The sequence below is a fragment of the Mangifera indica genome, chromosome 20 (assembly GCF_011075055.1).
Source record: "Mangifera indica cultivar Alphonso chromosome 20, CATAS_Mindica_2.1, whole genome shotgun sequence".
In the NCBI taxonomy this organism is placed as follows: domain Eukaryota; kingdom Viridiplantae; phylum Streptophyta; class Magnoliopsida; order Sapindales; family Anacardiaceae; genus Mangifera; species Mangifera indica.
Window position 1 is genome coordinate 1,044,967 of NC_058156.1, and position 14,182 is coordinate 1,059,148.

Below are 14,182 nucleotides of genomic sequence, written 5' to 3' on the forward strand. Positions count from 1 at the left end.
TAAACACTAAAATAACATCATTTTAGTAATGAGTCGAGCTCAAAGTTCAAATTTGAGTCAAACTTGAACTCAACTCCTCTCAAACAAGTTGAGTTCAAACAACTTTGAAATAAACTTAACCTCACTGAAATGTGTCAAACTCGAGCTTATATGAGTTTAAACTTGACTCAATTCGAATCTAACCCTAGTGAATTATTAATAAATTAAGAGTAATATTATGTATATCAAATTTTGATTACCCAATTAAGTACCTAAATAATATGTATATGATTAAGAATTACTTCATCGTTAATTCAAAATCACACAATCATATAATAAATATTTCAGCCTTGTCTACAGAAACTTATGTGCATTAATAGTTGCAGAAAAATGCAAACTTGGATGCAAAACATGCATAGAATAAATAATGGATATATGCTTTCATAGGCCACTTTTTTATGTCACAAATTATCTTTAAATACTAAGGAGCTTTGGTTGAGAATTAATAAAAATTAATAATCTATCATTTATTATTTATATTTAATTTATAAAAAATAAAATATTTCAATAATTTTTTATTATCAATAATTATATGATAAATAATATAAAAAATAATCTAATTACCACCCCCATTTTAAATATTAAAATATTATCAAAATAATTTTAATTTTACTATAATTATATTTATATTTATTAATTTTTAAAAAAATAATAATCTCTTTTTTAATTAATATAACAAATAATATAAAAAAACTTTAAAATAATTTAATCCAATGACATTTAAATAAAATAATATACTAATATTATTTTATTACTTCTAATCCAACACACTAATTATTTTATCCTTATCTATTTTTACCAAATTTTATTAAATATAATAATAATAATAATTTTATACTAACCTATTTTTACCAAATTTTGTCAAATATAATAATAATTCATACCTTATAATACTTAAAATAATCTATTTTTAGAAATAAAACATCCCCTTAAAGATAAATGTTGTAGTCACCCAACTTATCACAAATAGCAGAAGATGTACTTCCCCATCTGCAATGGCATCTATATATATGTTTTTTTCATAATACAAATCAAAAGCCTTCCTACAGGCGATTGGCTTGTACATTTCAATCCAATATGCAAAGAGTAATATTATATACATAACTTTATACATAAATAATAACATATCACTATGCTCGCATCCTCTTTCTAGAGTCAAGAGCAAATTCAAAAAACTCAACTTTCCCTTAATCTCTTCCTTTAATTCTAATAGGCAACTATTAGAAGTTGAGAACCAAGACCCTGCTAAAATGTCCATAATTATAACCACTGAAACAGAATCCACAAACTTAAACAAGTCAATCAAACTACGTTACAGAAACAAAATTAGATAAGCATAAATTTTTTTCTTCTTCACTTTTAAATACAGCCCACACAGCATAGTAATTTGCAGTAAAGGGGATCTCTTCATGCTTACACTTTCCAAATTTTGTTTAACAACAGTAACAATAGCAGAGCCTGAAATTATGGGAGGGTAAAGTAACAAAAGCACTCAAAAATATATCACGGATTTAAGAGAAAGTGACGAAAAATCAATTCAGTTCATAGCATGCACCCGAAACAGTAAGCAGTTTGAACATAACATGTATTCATCAAACATGTAAAAATACGTACAATCTGAAATTAATACATATCATACTCAATTATTTATATATAGAAAATCACAGAGATAAATCTACTTTTTTCTTTTATTTTGGAAATCTTAAGACAAGATACCGAACATCGATTTAGAGAAAGAAATATGTCATGAAGTATATGTAAAGAAAGTTTAACGTCAGTAGATGCCAAATACTCTACTCACTTCTGACATAACATGCTTCACTTTCTCCACCCACAGCAATAGGGAACCTCTATCTTACTAACCTGACCGTCAAGATTCAGATTCTGTCAACTGATTCTGTCCGGTCCAGCACAGCCGAACACTCAGAGACATCACCTAGAGACTTGAGGTTCCATTTGATAAAAGCCTCAACAAAAAAGCATGTCTCATCCTTGGTATTTCCATCTGGTACGTCCACCACAAATGATTCAATTACTAAGGTTCCTGGTCTCCCATCAATGACCTCTGGATGCACGGTAACAATGGAAGAGTAGTTCTGCAATTAAAGAAAAAGTTGAAACAGAGTTTATAAATTTTGGATGATCAAGATATTGCACCAGCACAGAGAAGATTGGCAATAAATAAGATTGTTTGATCCAATTCACAAAGTAGAGAAGTAGGCACATGCTGTCAACCCTCACTTTAAATTCAATTAAAGAGATTGAATTAAACAGTTGAACTAAAATCAATCAATAAATTTAGTATAGTCATGCAATAATCCACCAATTGCACAAGTGAATTGCTGGGCTCAATTTGACTATGCTAGTGAGACAAAAGAGGCTAGAATGCACACAAATTGACATTGGCCATAAAGGACACATCACACAGAGGGCAAGAGCAGTGAAAATTCATACCCAACCCGATGAGCTACTGCATAGACTTTACAAATTTAAATTTTAGTAACAAACCCAGAAATCCTGTTTAACCTAAATGGCCTCCAAAGAAAATTCTAAATAATCAATGCAAGAAAAGTTCCTGCTACATATAACAGCACTAAAAAGCATGGGTTAAAGGAGATCATAAAATCCCAGTGAAATGTGATGTTCAAATTTGATGAGTTGTGAAATATAAAAATGTGAAAGATAAAAGCACAAGGCATTTATAGCATATTCATGCAATTAGTAAAAATCAAAATCCGAATGAGGGGCTTTATTTTAATACAAGCCCAAAAAAGGGCCAAGCCACGCCACTAAACAACTAAAAGTTACCAAGCACATTTAAAATATGAGCCAAGCTGTGAAATATTCATTCCAGTTCACAACATACCTGCCATACATGTTTCACAACTACCCAGTAAAATTTCATACATACCATACATGTTCCATAACTCTCCAATCCTATTTATTTTACCTAAATATTAGGTCTAATCAATTATTATCATATATATATATGGTAGCTAATGTCAATCCCCTCTCGTTTAACGGCTTCCTCTTCAAATACAGATGATGGTGGTTGAGCCTTAATCTCGTCATCCTCCTACTTAATCACCTCCCTTTTCACAAATTCTTCTTCAGACAATGACGATGGTAGCAACAGACCAGCCTCTTTCCATTCTTTCATACACCCTTTCATTGCCTTAAATCCATTGGCTAGATTATTCAATTTGAATTCTATAGCTTCGATTTTCTCCTTCACTGCCTCCAAAATCTTTTTCGCATCAACTATACTCTCCGTCCATTCCATTATTTTCCAAGCCTTGCCCAAATATCACTGCTTTGATATCAAATTGATAGGAACTTCTAAAAATCGAACAAATACTTTAATATAATACAACACTAATGTTGGCAACAAGAGGTGTTAGCTCCTCTAAAAAGTCGTAACCTTCCAATTAGTCAAAGGCTACCCTAAACTCAAGCACAATATTTTTCTTTTTCTCCCCTTTTAAATCCTAGCTTCCCTTTTATATATACTACCCCTAATTAGTAAATACACGTATTATTCGTGTTCCCGTATTATTCGCATATTAAACACATTCAAAAGAATTTTTCAACCCAAAATGTATTAAACGTGTATATTACGCCCTTCCTATATTAAATGTGAATTATACCCCATGTTTTACATTTGCCATATTTTTTAATATTTTGTTAAACTTAAAGTACAAAATTGTCCCTTCTATTTTCAATTTTTTACGAAAATACCACTGTCATTTAAAAAAACCCAACAATATTTATTTCTTAATTCTCAGCTTTAATTTTGCATTTTCCTCCCTTATGACCTATACAAAGATTCACTTTAATCTAAAGTCTAAAATTCAAGCTAATTAATTTGTTTATTTTTCCTAACTAACTGGTATATTACTTATTGTACAAAGAATTTTGATTATGTATTATATTATAGTGAGTTTAATAGTTAATTAAATACTTTACATTTGAATTATTATTTTGATTTTCAATAAGAGATTCGTGAAAAGTATTAGAGTTATTATAATATTGTCGTACTTTTAGAAACATATTATTGATGATGTGCGTATTAAACATATATATATACGTTCCGTACTTTTTCAGTATGCAAATTTTAAGGGTTTTTTTTATAAACATATCTTTCATTGTTCATCATATTATACTATATAAATCACATACTTTTTTTTTTCCGTTCCCATATTTACTAACTAGAATACTACCATACCTACCATGTTTCACAACTCAATCTAATTTCATACATATAATACATGTTTCATAACTCTCTAATCCAATTTCATACGTACCATAACTACTCAATCTAATTTAATACATACCATACATGTCTCTTTACTCCTCAATCCCATTTATGTCACCTAAATATTACTTCTAATTAATTATTATTCCATATAAATATAATTCTAATTAAATAATATCCTAATCTTTTAATTCAAATTTCAATTATTATCTTATCATTTATCATTGATAATCAATATTATCCTAATTATTAACATAATCAATATCAGTCCATATTAATTAATTATTATTATCTAATCTGAACACATTTCCACTGAATTTTCACTAATTTCAGATGATTGTACTAAGTTTTGCAAAGAGAAAACACAATGGGTTATTAAACACACACACACAAAATTCTATCATTATACCTTTAGACTTGGACTATTAAGTTGGATTGATGTTAGCTATTCTCTTTTTTCATCGATTACAGAATTTGTTATGCACATCAAACACTACAATACAGTTCATTTAAATATGGGTTTCTTAAGTTTTTTGTTACTATATTTTTCCCCAAAAAAGTCTAATATAATTCTCTAAAAGTGGTGAATATTCAAAAAAGAGTGTTGTTAAGTGGTGAAAATATTCCACCACTTGCCAGATTTTTTAAATTCACTTGTTCTAGTCAATATTTCATATGTCCAATTAGGCAAATTGATTATTTGGGCCTTCTATAAATGGAACCTGCCATTGCATTTGTAATTTTTACCAAACCAAATGAAAGCTTTGCACTACTCCTCTTTCTTACAACTTCATTCCTCTTATACTATATATTATTAATTTCACACCATGTGCTTTAAGTAGGAACCACAATTCAATATGATAGTCCAGGATTTCATAGTGAATTTTCATATTTTAGGTTTTAATCTTCTTCTGGATAACCAAAATCCATTTATGTACAACAAAGAACAATCTTAAGCTCCAAAATACCTTCAAACAACTCTGATAATCAACTCCAATCAGAAATCAGATTATAAACTGATTTAACTCATTATTATAAACCTAATATCAATTCAATAAAGCCTTATTTCACAACAAATGGTATATTTTCAATATTTCGTCACAGAGACAATCCAAAAGGGCACTAACCAACCAAATTTTGGGCCATTAGGGTAAACTATGAAATGTTCCCCTCATATTGCATCATGTAAACTTCCACCAACAAATTTAAAATTAAGTAAACCAAACTTACAAGCAACAGTTAATATTTCAACCCAGAAATATTACTGAGACTACAATGAAACCAACTTATCCAGATCTAACAAAGCTATTCCATGTGCTTCGCACATGCACAAAGGTGTCATTCATGAAAGTAATAACTAACATACCTTAAGCCTGTGATCTCCTCCAACAATCCTCATGCTAAAAATATGCTCTTCATCATCTAGCAGCTCCAACCTTTCAGTGCTAGTTGTAGCTGGAAGTCCTGACTTAACATTCACCTCTCTGACACTTCCAATCTGGAGGTCACCCTCTACAATGCATCGGCTAACAAATGGCTTATACTTCTGCGGTTGATCAAATCTCCTCACCAAAGACCAAACCTGACATTGCAAAAACCCCCAATGGATTTCTCAGACAAAATAAAAAATCTCTCTAGAAAAGATTTATTGTATTGCATGCAATACATTCCTAATACAAGACTATAAACGATGATGTGTCACCATATGAACCAAACACAAAATGCAATCAAAATTCAATACAACATATTTATTAAACTTTTACTTTGCCAAGCCTTTACTTGTTCTTTGCTCTAAATTTGTCAAATGTACAAAGCATTCAACACAGAGCTCTAATCAAACTCATTACATTAATGGAATCCCTAAACCAAAATCAAACGCTAAGAATAGCTAAAATACAAGTTCAATAGACAAATATTACTTGACAGAATAGTTAAATGCAATCGCTAATCATTCTTAAAAAGTAACTGTTAAAACTCCGATCTGCGTACGGATCTCCAATAAATCTCAAAAATTAAAACTAATCGTAGAATATATCCATAATTAAATACTTTGACCTATTTGAGAAACAAGAAGAGAAATAAAATAGCTTACTCGAGGAACAGGAGCTTTGATGTGTTTAACGAGCGAAGAACTACACTGGTGGTCTCCGACCTCGTGTTTGTGGAGTCTCTTGATATGATCCTCCTCCGTCTTACCAAACATGCCACTTCCGTTGCCGTTGACGGTGATATAATCGTCGGTCACCATCACGGGGTCCGAAATTATTGAGTCCAATATCAGCGGGAATATCGTGTTCTGTTACGGATTCTCAAAAGCGTCCGAAACGCACCGCCATTCGGAGCGAAAGATGCAAGGTTTCTCATGTCATCCGCACCTAAGGAAAAAAATATATTAAAATATTGTATATTTATTTATTATTTTCATTTTTTGGAGTATTGTTTATTATTTTATTCGTGCTCGTTTTTTGGTAAATATTCGTGCTTCTTGACTAGTTGCCGGGCTGAAAGGAATTCGTTTTTTGGCACGAAAACTTTCTTTAAACTGTGTCGTATTGTTGAAGCTTGAGACCCTCTGTTCTTCTGTTTGTGCGTGCACGTTAGAAGGAAGAAAAGTACCTCTTATACAGCAAAAATTTATTTAAGCTTCGCTAAAAAACAGGATCTCAGTAACACCCCATATTTTTCAGCATTTACCAATGAACCCGCCATTTTTTGAAAATTGACCTAGCCCATATTCCCTTACTGTTTTCGGTGAACCCTTGCCCGCTTATTGTGGAGAGGAGCCCCCACCCACTGACTAAATAGGAGGCTTCGTATGCATCAACATAATGCCTATAGACAGTGATCACCAATTCTAACATTGCTTAGCAACTATTTTAGCAGTATGTCGTCTGATACTCAAATTTAGGTTTAGAACTTCGTGTTTTCCCCTACTTATTACTGAAAAGTGCAGCACTAACCTATCTAATGTTATTTCTATTGTCAGTGAACAATGTTATGTGTATCCAATTTTAAAAATTCAATTGATCAGCCAAATAATGTGTTATCATCCTTACTTCAAAATCAATTAATCATATAAATAATATATCATCTAAATACTCAATTACGTATTCAAAATTGTGTATATATAATTATATTGGTAGAAAACCAAAAGACTTGTATCCACCCAAGGTATAGTGAAATCTCAAAATCTTACTAACTACGACTTTAAATACCCAAATATCTATTTATAAAACAATTTCTTTTAAACTCTTAGTTAAAATTAAAGGTAAAATTATTATTTACTAAAAAATTAAAATTTTATTACTTTTTCTTTCTCAAGTTTTAAAACTCACAGTTTCCCCCCACCCCAAAATTATAGTTTTTTCCTCTTCCTTTCTTCGGCCCCTAGCAACTTTCTCTTCTTTCTTTGTTGCCAACGAAGGAATACTTACAAACTGAGACTTTGATAATCGACAAATGAAGGAGACAAATCTTTGTCTTCTTCAAATCAATGCCAGACGACAATAATCGACTTCATTTTTTGCTAATTCGGCTTCAAGAAGAGACAAATTGAAAAGTAGAAGCTTCGTTTAAAGTTGATTCTTGTCATCCGATGAGATTCAACTAAGATGAAGATCTATCACCTTAATTATTTTCCATCGTTCGTTGGGCATTGATGTCTCAGTTCGTAGATCATTTTTCATTAGCAGTAAAGAAAGAGGAGAAAGTCATCCGTCGCCAAAGAAAGGAGGAGAAAAAAACCCAAGTTGGAGGAAAATTATCACTTTTCAAAATTTGAAAACTTTCGATAGAGGGCAATCGTGATATTTTTAAATTTAGGGAGGAAAATGTGATAAAATTTAAATTTTTAAAATTTTTTAAGAATGGTTTCACCCTAATCCTAACTAATATTTTTAATAAAAATTAACTCATAAATAAATATTTAAGTTTTTAAAAATTAAAAAATGAAACTTTGGGGTTTTACTAGTGGGAACAAGTCGTTTGGCCCCGGTTGAAACATTACCCTTATAATTAAATTAAAGTAAGGTTTGATAAGGAAGATGGCTGGAGGGGGTCTTATTCATAGTGTAGTCACGTCTTAAAAACGATTGGGTCAATCACCAATCTTTCTTTTTTTAACCATTTTTTAGGCAGACAGGAGCAGGACCACTCACTGCCGTAGCTATATATCTTCATCACTAGGCATTAAGAAGGATAAGCTGTGAAACGTGGCTGAATTGACTCTCACGTTAAAGAAAGACTGGATAAGTTATATTCGTCATTAATTTTATGTTGAAAAGCTGTACCTCTTCCATCTGAAGATAGCATTCAATTTTCCTAGATATGGTGTGGCCACAAGCTCAGATGAAAACCCAGAATACCTGCAAATAAAGACCAAATATTGGTGCCAGATACAACTCACAATTGATTACTTTTTATTACTTTGAGGGGCGTGTAGTTTGAGGATTGTTTTGTTATTAAAATTAAAAAATTATTTTAAAGATAAATTATTTTAAAGAATATTAAGTATAAATTATTTTTATATTTGATAAAATTTGATAAAAATAAGTTGATATAAATAATTATTATATTTGGTTAGAGATAATAAAAAAAATACTAATATATTATTTTATTTAAGTTCTTTTAGGTATAATTATTTTAAAATATTTTTTATATTAATTAAAAATGAAATCATTTTTATATTAAAAAATTAATAAATAAAGATATAATTATAATAAAAATTAATATTACCTTGATAATTTTTTAATACGTAAAGTGTAAGTGGTAATCTTTTTATATTAATTATCATATCACCATTGATAATAGAAGTTTATCAAAAAATTTTATTACTTATAAATCAAACAAAATAATATAAGTAATAAATGATAGATTATCAAAGTAATATTTACTTCTCTCAAAGGGGCGTTTGGTTAGAGTAGATAAATATTACTCTGCTAATATATTTTTTATTATTTACATAACTATGTTTGATTTATGAGCAATAAAATATTTCAGTAATTTTTTGTTATTAATGGTGATGTAACAGATAATATAAAAGATAATCTTATTACCATATTCACCTTAGGGATTAAAATATTATCAAAATAATTTTGATTTTATTATAATTTACTAATTTTTTAGAAATAAAAATAACTTTATTTTCAATTAATATAACCAGTAATAAAAAAAATTTATAATAATTATATATCCTAATATTTAAGTAAAATAATATACTAATATTCTTTTATTACATCTAATTAAATCGAATAATTATTTAATGTTTCAATTTTGATAATAAAATATTATCCAAACCATATATATCTTAAGAGGTCTGTGATTTTGCGTAGATTACCATATAAATATATTACTTGAAAAATTACTAAGTATAAATTATTATCAATAAAACTATAAGTACCCACTTTAAGTATATAAACGGGTACACACATGATATATGTCATCAATTAATTGAATACTTTTGAATTAAAAATAAAATAATACTTAATCATATAATGACACACATGAGTATCTATTTATTTATGAGTACATATAATATTATTCAATTGTTATATCCTTGATGAAAATGAATAAATATAAATAATTATTATATTTTGTTAGATGGAATAAAAGATACTAAAATATTATTTTACTTAAATATTTTAAAAATTATTAAATATAATTATTCTAAAATATTTTTTAAATTAATTTTTATATTAATTGAAGATGAATGTATTTTTGTTCTAAAGAATTAATAAGTAGGAATGCATTTGTAACAAAATCGATAATCTTTTAATAGAGACGGTAAAAATAGTCATCAGATTACTCTTATATTATCTATTACATTGTCACCCAACAAACCAAACAATTGTTGTGCTTGGAAATGTAAGATTTGCCTTGGTTACAAAATAAGGCCAAATAGAACTACTTGCAACATCAGAATTACCATTTACAGTCTGGAATTATTACTCAGGCAATCCGGAATTGAGAAAAAAAAAAATTACTAGGGTTTTAATTAGCAAGAACTTCCCAAATTAGCTCAGGATCATAAGATGGCAATCTTGCTAGCGAACAACTTTCAAATTCTGATTCCTCGGCAGCCATGGTGGTGGGGTGCTCAGTGGAAACAGATGGCTGAGAATTTTCACTCTTCCAAAACCCATCTTCAGAAAGAGATGGTGAAACCAATTCACCATTCCAATTGATTAAAGGCGACATGGTTGAAGAAGATGAACACGAATCAACTACTTTCTCATTTTCTTTATTTGGATTCTTTTTAACTTTTTCCTTTTTCAACTTCTGACAGATTGCTTGAATCTTGGCGTCAACTGAGCTCTTCAACGCATTCAGTCTGGTACAATCTGCAAACCCTAACTTGCTGGGGTTTGGAAAATTCAACCTTGCGTATTCACCTCTAAGTTTATAAGCCGCACGATCATATGCATAAGCAGCAGCTTCAGCCGTTTCATAAGTACCTAGCCACACTCTCATTCTATTTTGAGGAATTCTAATTTCAGCTACCCATTTCCCCCAATGTCTCTGCCTCACTCCTCTGTAAAGCTTCTTTTTCGTTGGAGCTTTGTAAGTAGTGCTCGAAGAGTTCGCACGGTTCTGAAGTGGGTAGTTGTTTAGAGAATTAAACATGAGCCTGTTGGGTTTTTTTCTGTTTTCTTCATAAAATTTCTGGAGAATGTCTCTTTGGCGAAGATAAACTGAAGAGCCTAATGGCTTGGATACAGGGCTGATGATGGTGCGTGTCGGTGGAAAGAGAGAGAAAATTGAGTCGATTGTGCTGGTGCCTCCAGTTAATATCAGCTGTGAGAGTGAAGACCGGATGTCAGCACCTTCACCGAAGGAAAAAGATGAACTATTTTCTTGAATTCCTTGCATTTCTTCCTTCTTTGAGGTGAAAGTGTTTAATGAAAACAGATCAAACAGAGAGATTTAAGAGTAGAAAATAATGTAAAAAAGGAAATCAGGGCGGGGCACTAAAAACTGTCCCTTTTCCTTGTAAAAAGAAATTCCAGGAGGAATGAAAATTTATGGAAAACCGGCAACAAAAGAGACTGAAGAAGAAGAAATCACAAGAACAGTAGAATGGGAGAATCAGAAACTTCACAAGCTTTTGGGAAGTTACCATGGTGCATACTGGTTGGCACTATTTATAGCTGGGATCGAACTTCTAGAGACTCATCCGTAAGGATATGTTAAGTCCAGTTTTTTTATGGAAAAATTTAAAAATTCAAAATTTTTAATCGAAAAAAATGAAAATTTAATATTTTATAATGTTATTATTTCAAATCCCATTCCTAACTTTTCAAGGACTACAATACCCTTTTTGGATTAGTTAAAGTAATATTTTTTAATAAAAATAAATTATTTAAAAAATTATTCAATATAAAATATTATTATATTTGATAAAACTATATATATAAATAATTATTATATTTAATTGAATATAATAAAATAATATTAAAATATTATTTAAAATATATTTTATATTATTTATTATATTAATTAAAAATAATGATATTTTTGTTTTAAAAAATAATAAATAAAGGTAAAAATTTAACAAAATCAAAATTATTTCGATAATCTTTTAATATATAAGATAGATATGATAATCAGATTTATATTACTTATAAGGATATTTTTGTCTTGAAATAAAAATAAGTAGAGATAAAAATATAACAAAATCAAATATTAATTTGGCAATATTTTATAATAATATTATTTATACACATTTTTAATATAAAATTTGAATATATAAATAATATATTATTATAAAATTTAATATTATATTATTATTAATTTAGAATAATTATATTATTTAAAAGATTATAAAAAATCCTTATTATTTATAAATTAATATAAATAATAAAAGCTATATGAACAATCATTCAAGCCACCGCCCCTCGATCTCTTTCATGGATGCTTGTATGGAGGAGGGCGTTTTTGTAACTTCGCAGTGATATTGATCTCCAAACGAGAATCTGGTTTAAAGGTGTGAAAGCTTTGCATAATAAAATTGACTTTGTGTACGTGTGGTCCCCACCAACATAAATACAATGCTAAAAAGCTACTTTTTCTATTAATTGATTCCAGTCAGCCTGAATCCGCCGCCACGCGGCTTTTGGCAAGACTCTGCTCCATCTCTCTCTGCCTTTTGTTTCGTCTCCGGCTCCAGCTACATGGTACAATTCTTTACGTATTTGCAAATCTGATTGGGATGTGTCAGTAATGATAGATTCTATGCACGACTTAATTTAATTTGGATTTAAGATATGATTTGGTTTAAATTATATTAAATAATTATTAAATAATATCATTTTATTAATAAATTATAAATTTAAATTATATATCAAATCATAAATTAAAGTCAAAATTAAATTAAATTTGAATTAAATTATTTTTATTCAAATCAAATTTAAACCACATTTAATATTGGTTCGATAAATTTGAATTAAACTCGAATCGAGTTATTTTTCATTCAAATGAAACTCAAATCAATAAATATTCGAGCTCAATTTGGTCTGTATTCACCTATAGTGTTAGGTGAAACGACTATCCAAATGTATAAATTCGAAACCTTATGATTTATTTGATATACTAACTATAAGATTATTCACTAGATTCAAAATTTTATTTTATCGATATAATCACTTTCGATTTGAAATGACGGTTTGTTTTAGTAAAAATTCCTCGTTTAACCAAAACAAAATTTAATTGAGAACAAACCTATCTTGACGAATCCACAAGTTTGAAAAACTCAATTTAAAAATATTAAAATGATATTATTTTAATTAATTTTTATTAAAATAATGCTAATCGATTTTGGGTCATATATATTTCGAAACTTGGATAGAAATCTTTCCTCAAACAAAATGAAAAGGAGACACCTTGACGATTTAACGAGATAATTTATCATTATTCCATCTCATATTTATATAAAAAAAAATCTATCAAATCGAGATCATATAATTTATGCAATTATCCTGTTATAATATAATTTGTACATAAATAAAACTTGGTTTGTTATTACTTCAAGAAATATAAGTAATGTATTTACATGTAACGGTGCCCCTTCGTCCTATATAAATATAAAGACTGTTTATAGATTAGTGAACTCCGTAATCTATACACAACCCCGTTGTTGAAATAGGGAAGTAGGAAGAAAAATCAAACTACTCAGAAAAATAACAATAGAAATTGCATTTAAAAGATTAAAATTTTGAAAAATAGAATATTTAACAAAAATATTGTCGCAAACAATTTCAATCAAGATATATACATCTAATTTTAATTATTTAATTAAATATTAAAATAATATATTATCACATAATTAAATATTATTTAAAATATCTTTAAATTAGACCTAATTTAAAAATTTTTTTGTTTAAGTTTAATTCAAATAAAAAAAATCTAGTTCAAATTTTATGATGTTTATCAAACCAAAATTAAGTGTGCTCGAGTTCGACTCTAGTAAAAAATAATTTAACTCAATTTGATTTAAATTTATAATTTGAATTTGTTATTTAAATTCGTAGTTCAAATTCACTACTTAAGATAAAATAACGTTATTTTAACTTATAATAAACAATATAATGTCATTTTGTAAATAAGTCGTAAACTCAAATCACTAATTCAAATTATAAATTTGAATCAAACTCGAGTCAAAAATTCAAACTACAGATTTGGATTATAAATTTAAATCAAACTCGAATTGAAAAAAATAAAAAATCTTCTAACTCAATTTAAAACCAAACCAACTCTTCTAACTTTAATTCAATTCAAATTCAGATTAAATAAATTTAAACTAAATTAGTTTTGAAAACTGAACCAATTTGATTGAGATTCAACTATATTCCGCTCACAATTTTTGACCCGGCTAAAAAATCTCAAATACGTGGA

The 14,182-nt window shown here is 28.6% G+C and overlaps 2 protein-coding genes across 7 annotated transcripts; both read right to left on the minus strand.

Annotated features, from left to right (window-relative positions):
* Positions 1–996: 996 nt before the first annotated feature.
* LOC123203846 (abscisic acid receptor PYL8-like) lies at positions 997–6,879 on the minus strand. Of its 6 annotated transcripts, none has more exons than XM_044620297.1 (4): positions 6,387–6,879; positions 5,661–5,876; positions 1,903–2,135; positions 997–1,281 (listed from the first exon to the last, which is right to left on the minus strand). In XM_044620297.1, the coding sequence occupies exons 1-3, from the start codon at positions 6,540–6,542 to the stop codon at positions 1,917–1,919; spliced, it is 591 nt and encodes a 196-aa protein (XP_044476232.1). In that variant the 5' UTR covers positions 6,543–6,879; the 3' UTR covers positions 997–1,281; positions 1,903–1,916. The 6 variants fall into 6 exon arrangements, 3 of the variants coding, with proteins under 3 accessions (XP_044476232.1, XP_044476231.1, XP_044476230.1); XM_044620296.1 differs by having other exon boundaries at positions 997–1,308; XR_006499388.1 differs by having other exon boundaries at positions 1,841–2,135; positions 6,387–6,878.
* Positions 6,880–10,056: 3,177 nt separating this feature from the next.
* Positions 10,057–11,457, minus strand: LOC123203925 (ethylene-responsive transcription factor ERF061-like). Its single transcript, XM_044620413.1, has one exon. It carries the CDS (start codon positions 11,159–11,161, stop codon positions 10,283–10,285), a length of 879 nt encoding a protein of 292 aa, XP_044476348.1. The 5' UTR covers positions 11,162–11,457; the 3' UTR covers positions 10,057–10,282.
* Between the last annotated feature and the right edge of the window lie 2,725 nt (positions 11,458–14,182).

Coding starts and splice junctions, on each gene's coding strand:
- LOC123203846 (XM_044620297.1), bottom strand. CDS start 6,542: ATGGTGACCGACGATTATATCACCGTCAACGGCAACGGAAGTGGCATG. Junction 5,877..6,386: donor TCAAAGCTCCTGTTCCTCGA/GTAAGCTATTTT, acceptor TTGCAATGTCAG/GTTTGGTCTTTGGTGAGGAG. Junction 2,136..5,660: donor GAGGAGATCACAGGCTTAAG/GTATGTTAGTTA, acceptor CTTTAATTGCAG/AACTACTCTTCCATTGTTAC.
- LOC123203925 (XM_044620413.1), bottom strand. CDS start 11,161: ATGCAAGGAATTCAAGAAAATAGTTCATCTTTTTCCTTCGGTGAAGGT.